This window comes from Puma concolor, chromosome B3 (genome assembly GCF_028749965.1).
Source record: "Puma concolor isolate L17-30 chromosome B3, mPumCon1.1.hap2, whole genome shotgun sequence".
Lineage (NCBI taxonomy): Eukaryota > Metazoa > Chordata > Mammalia > Carnivora > Felidae > Puma > Puma concolor.
In genome coordinates this window covers 26,643,586-26,660,318 of record NC_141672.1, presented here as the reverse complement: position 1 = coordinate 26,660,318, position 16,733 = coordinate 26,643,586, and the positions used below count along the sequence as shown (strand labels likewise).

General features: G+C 53.2%; 1 protein-coding gene across 1 annotated transcript; it reads right to left on the bottom strand.

The window, feature by feature from the left end:
* Positions 1–6,205: 6,205 nt before the first annotated feature.
* Positions 6,206–10,397, bottom strand: IRF2BPL (interferon regulatory factor 2 binding protein like). Its single transcript, XM_086709178.1, has one exon. The coding sequence runs from the start codon at positions 9,439–9,441 to the stop codon at positions 7,069–7,071; it is 2,373 nt and encodes a 790-aa protein (XP_086565304.1). The 5' UTR covers positions 9,442–10,397; the 3' UTR covers positions 6,206–7,068.
* Positions 10,398–16,733: the final 6,336 nt, after the last annotated feature.

Below are 16,733 nucleotides of genomic sequence, written 5' to 3'. Positions count from 1 at the left end.
GCCGCCAGCGTCGCCCCGGCTCCCCCAGCGACCCAAACCTGTTCTCCGAGGCAGCCGGACCCCCTGGAGTCGCGGCTCCTGAGCCACCAACCCCCGTGGCCTGGATTTCAGGCGCTCAGTCCTTGCGACAAAAGCCAGGCCTCCCTGGAAGGGTTTGCGTTGGGGAAGAGTGAGGCAAGAGTGAGGCTGGGAGGGAGCGTGGGGCCAGGGGAGCGCGAGGTTAGCCTCCAGATGGGAGAGGAGGCCCTCGGCCAGGCAAGGGCAAGTTATTTACAGCTCTGGCCTTCGGTTGTGTTGTCCGGAAAATGGGAGTGATAATAGTACCTACTGTGGGTACTATCCTGTCCCCGGAGGGTAATGCAACAAGCAGCCATAATAAAAGAGAAATAGTATATGACAATGCCTGGCCGGCTGTCTGCTCCAAAGGTGTACTCAATAATGTTCCTCCCTTGCTCTTTCTTTTAGCCACAGGTTCCTGGTCTGTCACCTAGGGAAGCAGTTGAGCCAGCTACACCGAGCTGTCTGTGGTGGGTGTTGGGAGAGGAAGCACACTGCAGGGGATACCTGGCCTCCATGGCCACTGCCCCACTTCTCCCCACCCCCATTCCCTCCAGAGAACCCCCTACACCACACAGGGGAGCCCAACACATCACAGTGGTGCAGGTGCACTGGGTGTGGGCCAGGGACACACACACACACACACACACCCTTTGTCCCGAGCCTGTGAAGAATAACAGCTAACACCTGGCTGTGGGGTTAGGAGACACCCCAGACTCAGATACCCCTGACCCAAGTCCGGCTCCTTGCCTTGGACCTTTCGTCTTGTCTTCGGCTTGTCTCGGTATCTACCCCCATAAGATACATGTTATAAACCTTAACTTCTTTATGCATCTAATACTGAAAGTATAGCCCAAATAACTGCCCACAATGCTTCCCTTGGGGGAGCGGGACTGGAGACCTGGAACGGGAAGGAGAGTGACCAACTTTTCACTGAGCCTCTTTTCGTGCTGTGTGATTTTCTTTTTCTTTCTTTCTCTCTCTTTTTTTTTTTTTTAACCATGTACATGTCATATCCTTTTAAAAATTAAAATACCCTACCCCTGGCAGAGGGAAATTGTGGAGCCAAGGAATCTGGACTTTATCCTATAGGTAACAGGGAGCCAAGGGATGTTTCTTAGCAAGGGTGTGACATGCTCAGATGTGTTAAAGAATTGACTACTACGGAGGCGTGTCCTGGAGTGAGCAGCGACTACAGCCAACAAGAGACCAGCTGGGGGTTGGGACACTCCGCTTGAGTCTGGCCTGAACCAGGGACCCATTAACTGGGGGTCCACAATCTGGTGCTCACAGAGAGGTATGCTTTCCTGGATCAAACCCCAACACTAAACACAGACTTCATAGAGACTGCACACAATCTCTTATACCTTATATCAATCTCTGATTCCTATCTGAGACTCCAAAAGAGACAGGACAACCAAGCCAAGCTCAAGAGTTCATTGCCACTTCTTTTCCCCTAACTGAAGCAAGAACGCCAGGGAAGATGGTGGCTCACAAGGCTGATGTTCCGCATCAGAAGCGATGTGCCCTAGAAATTAGAATCCCCATTTGCTTCCTGCCCACCTCTCTGTTCAGTCAAAACTGAGACAGAGGTGCGCTCATTCTTTTAAGTTTGCAGGTAGCACGTGGCTGAGGGAGACTTGAGAACAAATCTTACTCTGACTGCACATATTGTCTGAACAGCACCACTGTGTGTCCCCAAAACACTGAGCCCAAGAAACGCCCTCTCCTAGGGCATCCCGACAGCCCCTGCTGTAGGCAGTCTTGCTCACTGGCACTGGCCAGGCTCACACTGAGACTCTGGAAGATGAAAGGGGGCTGAGGGACGGGTTTAAGCTCTGAGCCTGGATTTCCTGGGCCCTTAGGGTCAGAAGTCAGAGGCATTTTGCTTGGAACAACATAGGAGTCCTGGGAAGAATCCAGGCTGCCCTGGACTTGAATAACATAACAGGGATGCCCTTGTGTATTTAAGCTCTCTGAGCTCAGTTGGCACGTCTGTAAAATGGGAATCATCACACCCTCCTCCTAGGCTGGCCTAAAGCTTGGATGGCCTAGTGTGTACCTACCCAGCACATCGCACAGCACATGGGGTGCTCCTTGTCCCCTTTAGTTCCCTCTGTCAGCGGGGAGACACAGCCAGGCAGAGGTGGGTGACAGGAAGGGAGGAGAGAGGCCCCAAACTAGCTCACTGGAAGGCAGGAAGAGTCCTGGTTGATCTTTTTTCTCTCTTCCTACTTACTTCTATGCCCAGATGCTTGCTTATCTGTCTAAAAATCATCAGAAGTTTCTGATCAGCAAAGGGGAAGGTGGTGCAAAGACCCACAGCTCAAAGGTCAAGAAAAGACCACTGGCTCAGGTTCCTCTCACGTTCACAGTCAGGAACCTGGAAACTTCTCTGAACATCCTCGTCCCCAAGTGGAATGGCTACAAGAAACCAAGGGACAAATAAATGCCTGTCCCTAGTCCTCCAAGAGTTAGTGAAATCTCTGAGCCTCACCCCATCAGGCACTCACAGTCCTTCGCCCGCCTCATCGTCGCCTTTTCTCATATACTGCTCTGGTTAGGCCAAGTGTCCTTACTTTATTTTTATTTATTTATTTATTTATTTATTTATTTATTTATTTATCTATCTATCTATTATTTACTTACTTACTTACTTATTGTAGGAAATGTCCATCAGAGCAGTTCCCTAGCAGGGATTTAGTCCAGGCTCTGCCACTGTGTGACCATAGACAAGTTACTTCTTCTCTCTGTGCCTTGGCGGCCTTATCTTTATAAGGTGGATGGACTAGACCTAAGTTCCAACCTCAGGTTCTGTGGTTGGGCTTTATATGTGCACAGACTCCTCTACAAATCAAGGAACATTGGTTGTATCCCAGAAGGGAACTGAGCACGGGCAGGGCCTTTCGCACAAAGAAGGCCTTACGAGGGTACCGTATTCCCCTTTGCACCTTCTGAATTTTTGAACCAAAGAAATGTTTCCTCTATTTAAAAATAAACACATAAAATTTATATTAAAAAGGAAAGAAAATGTATGCAAATTCATGTGTGTGAGGGCACCTGTATGTTCTGGGGAAGGATCCATCATTTTTATCAGATTTTTTTCTATGGTGTCTCTGACCTCAGGTTTAGAAAGCATTTCACTAGATGACTATATGGTCATTCCCGGTTCTCATTTCCTGGATTTGATAAGGTCTGGGAGAAAGCAAAAGTGAATTTCAGTAGTCACTACCTTAACAGCTTGGGCTAGATGCACGTGCGAATGCACCCATGAATCGTACATTTGGTAACGCAGGCATCCATGCCCACATGAGCGGAGTGCGTTCACATGCGAGTGCAGGATGCAGTGGCTCTCTGATGGTGCAGTCTTCAGAGATCAAGGTCAAAAAATGACCCCATCAGCCCATTCTCTCAAAACCCTCCTTGCCTTACCCCTGTGTCCTCTAAAAGAAACATCCAACTTGATTAGCTGTGCCAACAATGCATATATATAAACACAATATGTATTATTAAATGTTGGCCACCTTGGCTCTGTGGGGGAAGGCAGCAAGAAGGACGGGAAATGGCAGAGATGGGGAAAGCCAGGGTGAACTGGCGATGAAGAAGCCTAGGCTCATCCGGACATCTCCATCTGAATCTCTGAAACCCGTAAGAATCCTTTCCTTCGGGAGAAGAAAATGCTTTCTAGGCGCGCAATGCGGAAAGCTTCAGGGAAGGGGGAATCTAGCTGAAGGATCAAAGCAAGACTGGTTAAGGCAACCAGACTAGCGGCTGAATGGGTCTGAGCGAGGAGAGAGGTCACATGGTTCCAAAAAAAGAGAAGAGAGAGCCGCCATTTAACAAATGGCCCCTGGCTATGGTAAACTTTAATTAACTGTGCCATTATAATTCACTTCCAGCCAGAGTTCCACCCAACCCTTGCTCTCCCTCCCACTCCCTCCCTCCTCTCCCCCAGGCCTCATCAAGGCAGGCTTCCTTAGTGAAACCAAACTGGCGGCCTTTGCTGGATGCCTCATTATTACAGCTACTGCCTCTCCCGCTAATAATGCACCCAGCAACAAGAAGGAGCAAACTCCACTGTTCTCAGCTCTTAATGACAGGCCCCTTTCCTACCTATGTGCACTAAAGCAAGGGTCTTGTAATCCTAAAAGTTCCTGAAGGTAATACCATAGCAATGAAGACACAGTGGCAGGCCCCAGGCAGCAGATGTGCACACAGAGGCAATAACAGGACCAAACTCCCACTTGGAGCCACTGGACTATACTTGCAGGTCTATGTCCAGACAGGTAATCCACACATCAAAGTCCACATGCGCAGTTCAATGCCATGGCGGCACCCACGGCTCCTTTATTCAATGGTGGTTAAAATACACCCATGACACTCTCTCTCTGTATTCTCAGGCTCCTGTGCTTTACCCATTTGAAGAGTGTGTGTGCTGCGAGTGGGGGTTGGGAGCACCTTAGAGGATCTTCCAGGCGAAACATGCTTGGTTTTTATTAATGAGCTTATGAGAAAAGCCAACCCAGACCTTTAAGTGAAATGCGTGATTGGTAGCCAGCGAGGATGGGTTTTAGAATTAACTCTTCCTACAGTCTGCTATGCATTATCACCCCCAAGTTAATTACCCCTGAGGATGAAAATAGGTTTCATGACTCATAAGCACCAATACAACACTTGGCAGCAGACGAAAATGCAAGGACACATTTGCAGGAAGCTGACACGCATATCTATTTATATGTGGGGAGATTCTTAAAGAGGTGAGACAGGCACCTCCCATGTACCAGGATTAAGAGGCTGCAGCAAATCCATCAATTGCCAGTTATCCACACCCCCAACACACACACACACACACACACACACGCACGCGCGCGCACACACACAACACACACACACACACAGAGTCATGGTTTCCACTACTTCAGTGATGGTGGTGGCAAAGCAGGAACAGAAACTAAAAGGGTGTTATTAACAGCGAGTCCCAACACCAACCCAATCTCCACACCAGTGTTCTGGGCTAACCAGTGATTTGCTTTTCCCTAAACATGCCTGCACCCATGCCTCCCTCCCCACCTGCTTCTGCACCCTCTTTGATGGGAGTGGGTTGGAGACACCAGGTCTCTTCTCTTGTTCATCTATTCCTCACCTTGATGGGAACTATCCTGGCCCAGCCCGCACCCCTCTCAGGACTGAGGTGTGACCAGGAGTGAATTTCAGATAGGTTTTGTTTTCCTACCTCCCTCTGTTTTCTCCTCTTCCATTTGCCTCCCACAAAGTACAAGGTCCAAACCAGGTTTGTTTGCCTTGCCCTAGCTCTGGGAGAGCTCCAGTCTGGTCTCAGCCCAGGGGGCTCAGAGCTCCGAGGGACATTCCAGTCCTGGTCCCTTTCCCCACCCCTCTGTACCTCACAAATGCTGCCCAAAAGTTGACTAGACGAATACTTGAATTTCTTCACCAGTGGGAATGGGTTTTACTTGATGTCATAAGTGACCTTTGCCTCAGGAACTGGATTTGGCTTTTTTTCTCTTCCCCCGCTCCCCACAATTCTCACCAGCTAAGTGTCCAGCCTTTGGAAGTACTTATCATAAAGAGAAGAAACAGGAGTGATGAATGAGGTGGCCCTGCTTTTCCAATACATCAGCTGGAAGCTGCTGGCAACTCTCCTGGCTCAGTCCATGCTTGTGTTTCCCTGTTGCCCACACCCTTCATGCCTCCGCGGACAGCTCCCAGCTCTCTGGCGTTTTTGCTTTACATGTGGCGTGATTTCTGCCACATAGAAGAGGCAAAGCATCTTAGCTTTTTTGTTTTGCTTTTTCCCACTTGAACTCAAGTCACAGCTGCACTGGAGAGTTCCTGACAATGCCATTTGCAGCTGGGGCGTGCATGGGGAAAATAGAGATGCAGAAGAGTAAACAGAAATTGCTTACTCAGCAACCATCCCGCCCCCAGAGGTGAATGTAAATAGCCTAGTGGGGGGGGGGGGCGGGGGGGAGGGGCAGTCAGCCAGCACAAGGCCTTCTACAGATGCCAATCTCTCAGGGCTTGCAAAGGCACCAGCATTTGTGTCCTCTGCTGGTAGGGAGGGTGTCCCCTATGTTGGAACTATGTGGCCTTAGCTCTAGAAAAACACACTTGCTGACTCAGGGCAGAATTAATATCAATTGAATTTATTACAAGTTACTAAGCTCCAAGGCACATTACAGTGTTCTGTTAACTACAGAAATGTATAAAGGACAAACAGAGCAGACTCCCCATGTCTAGCATTTCGCTCTACTGTTCAAAAGCATCCGTGCATCAATAAAACAAAAACAAAACAACACGTGAAGATCCAACACATCCAGGTCAGTAGAAACAAACCAAAACATTTTCCCTCACAAACTTGCAACAAAAAACACCCCATCCCCCCCAACACCTCCCCCTTACCATTTTGCAAACAAAACAGAGTAACAAAACAAAACGGAACAAAACCAACAAAATAAAGTGAAGACTTCAACACTTGGGGCTGTTTAGAAAGAAGCTTTCACCATTTTATAGCTTTTTTTTTTTTTTTTTTTTTTTTTTTTTTTTTTTTAGGCAGCAACACTGGCCTTGGCAAAACAAAACAAAAAGTCATTTTCTTTTGTGTTTTTTTTTTTCCTTTCAGAGAGTGCATAACATTTACAAAAATACACACCAGCAGCAGTCGTTGCTAAGGGCTATTAATTCGGTACCTAGGCAAACACTCTGCCACCAAATAAATGCTAACAAAATGATGCAAATGACCCAACCAATATTATACTGCTTAACACAAACCAGCTTATCCTTCAAATGAAGAAGTTACATACCTTTTGTTTCAAAATATAGAAACATACGACGAAAATAATGTCTATACATAAGACTAACTTTTTGCAGTTTGTTATATTCACAATTCTACACCTTGGGGGTGAGGGAAGGGAGGGGGGAGGGGGGTGGGGGAGGGGCCCTCTGGATCGGAGAGGAGCCGGTCAGGGGCAAAGGAGGTGGCTGTCTTGTGGTTCAAGGGTCTCTCTCCTTTTTCACTTTAACATCTCCAGCTAAGATCGTCGCGATTTCGCCCTGCATGAAGGCCCAAGGTACATTCGACCCAACCAGGGGGCATTTCTCTCCGCTGGGGCAGTACACCTCGCCGGTGGCCCCCTGGGCCTTGATACTCTCTCTAGAGCAAGGGAAACAGAATTTGTGGCTGGGGACGGATGGGCACTGAACGAAATGCGTGTCCTCCAAACGTTCGTGGCAAATGGTACAGCAGAGGGGCCCGCTGTTGGCCATAGGGGAATCCGGAATGTTTTGGGGGTGCACTTGGTCCATGCCCGGGTGGGTGCTAGGAGGCGGGGGCGCCACCTGTAAATTCAGGTCCCCGTTCCGTGATGCCAAGCGGCGCTGCCCGGGCACCGAGGCCGGTGACACCGGGCTGCTGCTGTTGCGCCGCGCGGACGCAGTGGTGGAGTGCACGGAGCTGCCGTCCTTGGGCGAGTGCGCCGTGCCCAGAGTGTCTGCCACCGACATGAGGGCGGCCATGGGGGAAGGGCCGTTCTGGGGGGCTGACTCGGGCGGGGTGGTCCGGTTGGAATGGGGTCCCAGGGGCGGAGGCGGTGGGGGCGGACCTCCGGCGGCATGCCCGGGCGCCGCAAAGCCCCCGGCCGTCATGGTGAGCTTTAGTGCCTCGCTCTGGTTCGCCATCCACTGCTGCCTCTGCTGCTCCTCGCCCAGCTTCAGGGCGCCCTCGGCGGAATCCGGGGGCTCAGGGGACGCCTTCCTCTTGCGAAGACTGGCAGCTGTGCCCCGACCCGAAGGGGCGGCAGGCGGCAGGGCCCCGGTGCCCGGGGGCGCGCTGGGGGCGCGGCTTAGACTCACCAGCGCCGTGGGCAGCATGGGGCAGCTGGCGTCCAGGTAGGGCTGGGGCAGCATGTCGGCGCCGGGCACGCCCTCCTTGAAGAAGCGCACGGCCTCAGGCAGCAGGTCTCCAAGTAGGCGCCAGTCCCCGGAGCCGTGCTTCTTTTCGTACTCCAGATACTTGAAGCCGGAGGAGAGACCCCGGCCGAAGTCCTTCATACAGTCCTGGTACATCTGCTTGGCCACACCAGATGCGCTGGAGTACACGTTGCCTGAGCCCGTGGGATACTCGATGAACAGCTTCAACTCGTAGTCCATGCCCGGCTTGGAGACAGCATCGAAGGCAAAGACGCGGCCCAGCAGAGAGTGGTCCTTCTTGAAACGCACCTCGTAGGGCGTACAGCCAGCCAGCGTGAGCAGCGTGTCGCGGACCATCTTAGGCTTGTTGGCCCACTCCTCCGCGCGGTTGCGCAGGCTCTCGCTCAGCTCAGCCAGGGCCTCGGCGTTCCGCTGCTTCTCCTTCAGCTCGCGCTCCTGGTCTGTACTCGATACCGAGCCGGGCCTTTTGCCGCCAGCACCTACACCCACCTCGGCCACTGACGACGAGGTGGAAGACGACGCTGAGGACGACGCGGCTGATACGCCTGGGGCGCCCCCCAGACAAGCGGGGCCCCCGGGCGCCCCTGGGGGCGCGGGCGTCGGGGGCCCACGGCTGCCCAGGCCGTGCGGCGGCGGTGGGGGCAGCACGGCGGCACTGGCCGGGCCGTTAAGCAGCGTCTGCGGCAGCAGGTTGGGGGGCACCGTGAGCTGGGGGCCTCCACCGCCCCCCGGGTTGGGCAGCCCCGTCACTAGCCCACCGTGCGTCCCGCGCCGAGACGCCACCGACGCCGCAGCTGAAGAGGAGTTGGGGCTCTGGCGGTTCAGCTCTGGGGGTCCCTCCTCCGGTGTTGGCTTGGGGAAACCATTTGGGCCCCCCAGGCCGTTGGGCAGCCGCGCGGCGTGGCTGCTGCTTCCCAGGCTCACCGGCGGTGGAGGATACTCGAAGCGGCTGCGCTGCTCCACCGCGGCGGCGGCGGCGGCGGCAGCGGCGGCGGCGGCGCTCAGGCCATAGCGCTCCAGGCCGGACGGGGCCGCCAGCACCGCAGGCTTGCTGGAACCATCGACGTGGTTGAGCTGTTGTTGCTGTTGCTGCTGCTGCTGTTGTTGCTGCTGCTGTTGCTGCTGCTGCTGCTGTTGCTGTGCGGCGGCAGCTGCCGCCGCTGCCGCAGCCGCCGCCTCTTTAGCCGACAGGGCCACCGTCTTGACCCCGACGGGCGGCGGCGGCCCGGGGGAGCGGCCGTCCTGAAAGCAGCCGTGCGCCCGCTTCAGCTGGCGCGCGGTCTCGATCACGAACTCGATGCGATCGGCGCCCTCGTAGTTGACGCAACCGCGGCATACGGGTTCCGAGAAGTCCCAGATCATGGCCCAGGGCATGCGGGGCAGGTCGCACAGGTAGCAAGATTGTCTCCGGGACGAGGACACCTGCGCCGCCGACATGATGCCCGCCCTGGGGAAGGTAGGCCCCCGCCCAGGCTGTCTCCGCGGCGCCTTCTCCTCCGGGAGGACTGGCCGGCTGGGGAGGGAGTCCGGCTGCGGGGGAGGAAGGGGGGGCGAGAAAGTTCTGCCCCAGGGGTTGGAGGGAGCGCGAGTCTCCACCGCCGGCGCAGCGCCTCTCCGCGGGGGCTCCACCGCCGGGGCGGCGGACGAGTTCAGCCCGCTCCTCGCCCCCACCTCCTACTGCGGCTGTCTCGTCGGGAGGGGAGCTCAGGCGCCTTCTTCCTGGTGCCGCGCACCCGGGCTGGAAGCGTCGGGCCCGAGGGGAGGGGGCGAGGGTGCCGAGTGCTGGCCGCCGTTGGCTCTTGGCCCCCTCCCCGGAGTGGCTGGTGCTTGGAAGCTCGAAAGGGGCTGTCTCTTCCTCTCCCCTAGGGGCCCCGCTACGAGCTGCGTCCTTTCCCCGCCAGGCTCCCCGGGGCGAAGGCTAGAGGGTTCAGTGCCACCCGGTGCCCGGGTCCAATCTTGCTGAAGTCGCTGCTTCCCCGGAGGGCCGGGGGAGGGAGGGGGTGGCAGCCGAGAGGTGCTTCTCCCCTCCGCAGCGTCGGCCGTTCCGCTGGCGGCGGCTGGGTTTGCACGGCCGAAGGGAGCCGCCGCGGCCACTGCTTCCAGAACGCACGAGAGCAGAGGAGAGGAGCGCACGCAAGCAGGCTCCCGCCGCCCCCAGGCCTGGCCGGCGCCCGGGCCGCCGCGGCTGGCGGCGCTCACGTTGGCTGCAGGGCGCTCGCGCGGCGCCTCGGCCCGGGTCGCATCCCTTCCCGCTCGCACTCGCCCGGAATGTGGGGTTGTGATTGTTACTCTACGTTCCGGAGGCGCGTCTCGGCGCTCCCGCTCGCGCTGCGGCTCGCGCTGTCCCCGGCTTGGCCGCGCGGGATGCCGCCCGGGCGGAGCGCTGACGTCACCACCATGCTCTGCACCAGTTCTCCCCCCCCCCCCCCCCCACTTACACTTCCTCTGTCTGTGGAGCCCACTTGTTGCTCGGGGAAGGCGCATGCGCGGCAGGACGCCCAGATTCCTCCCAGTCGGCCCCGCCTCCGCGCCTCCGCCTTCCCCTCCCCCCTCACCGTGTGTGTACAACAGCTGAGGCCGGGCGAGCTAATGCTGGAAGTCCAGGGCTGGGGGTGGAAATTAAACAGACGATGACCTTTCCTTTCCCCGCCCGGCTTTCCCAAGTAAAAACGCATTAAAAAACCACAAGCGTCATTTCCGATCCCGCTCCCTACCCCACCCCGGGCAGTGAATTTAAATGTCCAGTTTCAAGATTTTCGTTGCGAATTTCGTTTAGGGTACTACCCATTTCATCTGTAATCAAACCTCTCCCACCCCCGCCGGTATGGATGTTACATTCATTGCTACCATTGATGCCAAAGCACCTGCAAAATTAGCTGTTTTCCATTGGTCCAGAAACTGCCTTTTCGATTTCTTTTTGTGCACTCGTTGAGGAGCCCGAGTTTCAACGACAGAGCTAAATGAATTCAGGGTGAGCTACTCCTCCCCCCCAGTCGCACTCTAAAAATTTTGGCTTAATGTCTAAAGACGCTACGAGCGAGCACCCAGAGCACCCGGAGGCCTTTAAGGAAAACAAGCTACTGGCTGCTCACAGCTGCAGTTGGGGGCAGGGAGGGGGAAGGTGCTGCAGAGGCCAAACAGGTGAGTGCTTTTTCCCGGTTTGATAAAAGAAGGTGGAGCAGCATTTAATAATATTGCTATCTCTTTGTAAAGCACAGTGGCAGTTTCAAGATTCTTTCTCACATGTTGTGATTTCATTCCGTAGTGCTCAGAAAGCTGAGCAAGGCCGTGATGTCTTTTCCGTTAGGGGATCACTGCTCATCATTATTGCTTATTGCAAAACAGATAAGGTTGGTCGTAGCTCTAGTTAGGACAGTTCCACTGATTCTTCTAAGTACTGGGTCTGCTCCTCCCACCCTCATCCCACCCTCATGAAAACTGAGATTATCATGGGCTAGGCTGGAGGAGAGGAAGCAATATAAGGGGCTTTCAGGTTCTGGAGTTTGTTGAACCTGGTTGGAATTTCCTCTGTATCATTTACTAGCTTTGTGACCTTGAGCTAGTTACTTTCTTTCACATCACCTGTTTTCCCTCTGTAAAATGGGATCATAGCCCCCACCTTCCGAGAATTGTTTGCGATTTTGTTTTGTTTTTTGTCATAATAGGAGGTAACTCACTGAGATTGCTGTGAGCCAGACACTGCCAGGTGGTTTTCCTGCGTCATCATTAAACTCTCAATACTGTCTCCCAGGTAGATTCTATCATTAGCTGTTTTGCAGGTTCAGAAAGTAAAGAGGTTAAATGACTTGCCCAAGGTCACACGGCCATTAGAGATGGAGGTGGGATCTGCATCCAGTAATTCTGGTTTGCGAGGTAGTTGTGACAAGCTCAGGTTCTCAAAGGCGATTTGCAGTGTTCACAATTTCCATCGGCCCTTCTTTGTTACATACAATCTCATGTAAAGTGTATGCAAAATACACCTTCATAACCAACCCCCATCCTTCCCTTTCCAAACAGGTTGTGCCAGTGAGTTCTCACACATAAAGAAGTTTTGGATCTGCCACTGCCACAGACTGAAACAAACACACCATACGCTGTGTAGAGCACAGTGTCAGGCTTCACAGGAAGTAAGTGTTGGTTATTAGTAGTATTGATATTAATGTTGGTACTATTGTTACTTAACATGTGAAAGTACTTTGTAAATTGCATAAAATGTGAGGGTCATTATGCACATCACTACTGTTACTACTAATTGTAATAAAGTTGAGTGTAAGAAACAAGATGTATTTATTTTTATTTTGACACTTGACCTTCAGAGACTGTTCTGCCACCCAGCACTCCTCAGCACATGGTTCTCCCGCTCATTCTGGGGTCAGAGGTGCAAAGGAAGGGGAATTTTAAGGATGGGGAGAAAAGGGGAAGGAAGAGCCCTAGGGAACCCCTCTTTCATCTCAGAGCAGCCGGATTTCTGTTATTGCAAAAAGAAAAAAAGGGAGCTCGCTGTGCACCCCCCAACAATAATAAACTTTCCCAGGCTGACTGGCTCCCAGCAGTGATTCCTCTGTAAAGAGCTGCTCCAGGGCATTGCCTCACCCTTCCAAACTTCAGCCCTCCCCACACCACAGCTATCCTGGAGTGAGTCAAAACATAGGGCTGGGAAATGGAGTGACATCCCCACCAGCCCAGGGCTCCAGGCTCATTAGCTTTGGCTAGGCTGCTTCACCCATTTCTTTACATTAATATTTATCCAGCCCATCCCTTTATTAAACCAAAAATACTGAGGAACGGCAACCTAGCCCCAACCCTCTAGCCAGGCTGCTAGAGAAAGCAAGTTGGAGTCTATGTCACAGTGTTATGTTTGGTATGCGTGCACATATGTCTCCATCTCCCTGTCTGTCTCTGTCTTCGCTGTTACTAAAGGAGAGATATATATACACATACATGCCGGGTGTCTTCAGACACACTGAGTTAGAAATAAACATGCATTTAAACAAACTTCCATTACAGTCTCATAATCCTTTAATTTAAAAAGCATAGTTCTCTTGACACCCTTCCACCCTTAAAGAATCACCGTCATTTATGGTGGTCAGTTTTGTCCTAACTGCTTGTCTGAGATGGCCCTATTTGGGGATGTGTCCAGGATTGTGAGAAGCAAGAACATCAATGTTTTGGAGGTAGATTCTCCCTGGAAGGCGAAGCCCCTGTGACAGTGCTGTGTCCACAGTGTGGGTGGGAAGGATGGGGTTGGTCTGGGGCTCGACCTAAGACAGCAGGTGGAGAGACTGGAGATGGGGTCTGGGAGACCAGCAAAGCCAGGTTCAACCAGGCTCAAGGAGGAAACGCCTGCAGTCCTCCCTGAATTTACTTCCTATGGTTGTCGCTCCTCCAGCGTGCCATCTGAGCTGACACCCTCAGAGAACTGTCCCCCTCTAAACTGGTCAACTCTCCACTTGGCCTTGCCAGAGACCACCGCCCGACCTTAAGGGTGAGAAGGTCGCAGCGTGTCCACACATTTCTGAGCTCCCTGCAGTCTCCCTTCTGTCCCCGAGCCGTTTCGAGCCCTTTGTGGCAGAGATGGGTCGGGCTGGGGGACTCTTCGGGCTGGGGGACTCTTCGGCCTGGCATCCCTGCCGCCAACTGGCTCAGCCTTCGAAGAGGCCCGGGCTGAACCTCGCGTCACCCCGCTGCACAGCCGTACGCAGCCAAGCGCTCTGGCAGGAGAAAGGCCTTTTTTGGTAACGCTGTGCCTGGCAGTAAGCTGGACCCGGTGAAAACAAACGTCTGGGTTGGGCCTTGCTCCGGCCTCTCCAAGGGACCCCTTCCCCAGGAGCCAGGAACCTCGGGGCTCTGGGGGAGGGAGAACCAGTAGCGGAGTAATTTACACATTTTCTCGGGTTCTGTGGCGGAAGTATTTGCCTTTTCCTAAAGTATTAATTCTGGTATTTAAAAAAAGTATTAACTTAGGCCAGGGCGTAGGGTTACGCAAGAGCCACTCGAGCGTGAAAGCCCAGGAACAACGTGATTCGCTGAGAATCCCTGGGGAGGGGAGCCAGCGCCACCCGCCAGGACCTGCCCAGCCTGCGGCGCGCGGGCAGCCGGGCGCTCTGGGCAAAGCTGGGTGGAAGAAAAGGAGGACGACGTAGTGGTTGGTGCTGGCACAGCGGCCTCAGCGAGCGATCAGATCTCTGACTGCTTTCTTCCTGAAGGGGCGGGGATCAGGGAAGGAAAGAAAGGCCGAGGGAGTCGCGTCTGGTTCCTGCCTCCTCCCCGTTTGCTCTTCGCCAGCGTGCCAGGGCACCGGGGAGCCCAGCGCTGCCCTCAGCAAAAGCTGCTGTGTGTTTTTAGGTCCAAAAATAAAGGAGCCCTGGAATGAGCCTCCTAAGGACCAGGCCTAGAGGGAAAAAATGGGAAGCGGCAGACAAGGGTTCTATTCACTGGCCCAGTTGGGTTAAAACAAATACCCACACCCCAAGAAGGGGAGTAACCGAGAAGGAGACCTTGGAGGACTAGAGTCAGAGGAGAGCTTGGCAGGGGAGCAACTAAGGCCACAGGTGCGCAGAACCCCGGACCCTCCATCCTACCGGCTTCCGCATGGGCCTCAGCAGGGAGCAGGGGTGCCAGTGGGTTCCCACCAGTCCGCACCAGTGCTGGGGATTTCCACTGCCTAGCTTCGGAGACCGGTCGCCGCCGCCGCTGCCCGCTTTCCTGCTGGGGGCCGCCAGAAGGCGGGGCCTCAGAGCGGGAAGCCCTCCCTGAGGCCTCCCGGTCCCACCGTCAAGTCGGTCAAGTCTGGTACAGATGGGCCATCATCATCACTGCTGTCACTGGTTGGGGTGGATGGCTATGATCTGCAAATATTTTGACTTGCCTGAGCTGGGCAGTCAACCCCTAACTCAGGAGGAGGAAAGGAAATATGTACATTGTACATATTTACATTATGTTGTTCGACTTGGACTTGGCTGACCCTAACTAAGTAGCTATCTGACCTTGAGCAAATCACTTGAACTTGGTTTCTTAAGTCTGTAAAATGGGAATAATTTCACTGCCTCCTTTGCCTGACTCATTGGTCTGCATGGAAGATACAAGATTATAATGTACTTAATAAAATGTAAGAGATTATGAATAATATAATGACGGCCATTTGTCTAGGGCCCTGCAGTGCATTCCCAGACATTATCTCACCGATCCCCCACCAGCCCTGTGAGGTAGGTGTTACTTTCATCACTCTCCTGTATAGGTGAGGAAAGCAGGTCCAGAGCTAGTTCAGAATTACTGGAAACCAGGTTCTCTGGCTTTAAACCCAGCATTCCTTATTCTCCCCCACGAGTTGCTAGCTTTTTGGGAGGGAGTGAGGGGAAGTCCCCGGATGCCTCTAAGAAATTCAGAAACTGCAAGAAAGTGAAATGCATCTCCCCACAAGAGTTTGCAGGTTAAGAATGTCACTACTGTCCCAATAGATGCAGAACTATGCACAAATTAGCACGAGTTATTTTGGAGGTACAGTCACTAGTCAGTCAGCTTTGAGCAAAATGGTGTAACTGCTTCCCTGGCATCCCCTGAGACTTTTTTCTCTCTCTGGGTTTTCTATACCCGGCCTTAGGAGGGAGGGTTTGGAGGAAAATCTGAAGCTCTCGAACACACCGAAGTATTGGGAAACTTACTAAATTACCCTCACCGAGGATAGCTGCATTTTATTTATTTATTTATTTGTTTATTTATTTATTTATTTATTTATTTATTTATTTATGAGAGACAGAGAGAGCATGAACAGGGGAGGGGCAGAGAGAGACAGAGAGGGAGACACAGAATTCAAAGCAGGCTCCAGGCTCCGAGCTGTCAGCACAGAGCACGAAGCAGGACTCCACCTCACAAACCGCGAATCATGACCTGAGCTGAAGTTGGGCGCTTAACTGAGCCACCCAGGCGCCCCTGAGGATAGCCACATTTTAAATGTTCACCCCTGAGGAGGACCCCAGGCTGAATGATGAAGGGGAAGGAGGAAAGCCGAGAGCGTACCTTTTATGGTGGAAGGAACCTCTTTCCAGACCCACAAGCGATATCACATAAGAAACAACCCTTTGTTCTCACCTAATTCAGGTAACACTGACTACACACCCACCCAAACTGTGCAGGCCTGTATTTGGGCTGGAGGCCACTTGGTAAGTACGGCTGCTGTCCTCAGAACACTTCTCGCCCAGGGGAGGTCTATACCCCTGACAACCAAACCTGGCCTAGGCATCACTGGAGATAGGAGGTGAGGGAACAAGGGGTATCCCCAACCCCGATCCATCTAGAGGACCACCATGCTTTAATTTGAATTTCCCTCTCTGGCCAGACCTAGAGGATCCAAGCCTGATATGTCCCTAGTGGGTGTGAAACTATTCTCATCACTTACTTTTGCTTCAAAGCTGAAACTGGGCCACCAGATGGCCTGGTGGGTTTCCATTCCCCAGCTCCTTGACGTGTGCCCTTCCATTTGCCATTCATTCCGTTATTCAACTATTTTTTTTTTAGAGAGCACTTTCTCTCTCGGTCCTGAGGATCTAATGATGAACCAAGTCAGATTGGCTCCAGCCCCAAATGCCCCAAATCCAAAAACCTCCATTTCCTCCTAGATGTCCTAGTTTCTTGGTGTTAGAGCATAAAAGTCATCAGAGGCAGTGCTTGTTCAACACTCCCACCAGCCACATGACTGACTTAGAGCAATCTATTTATTCTCTCTGGGCCTC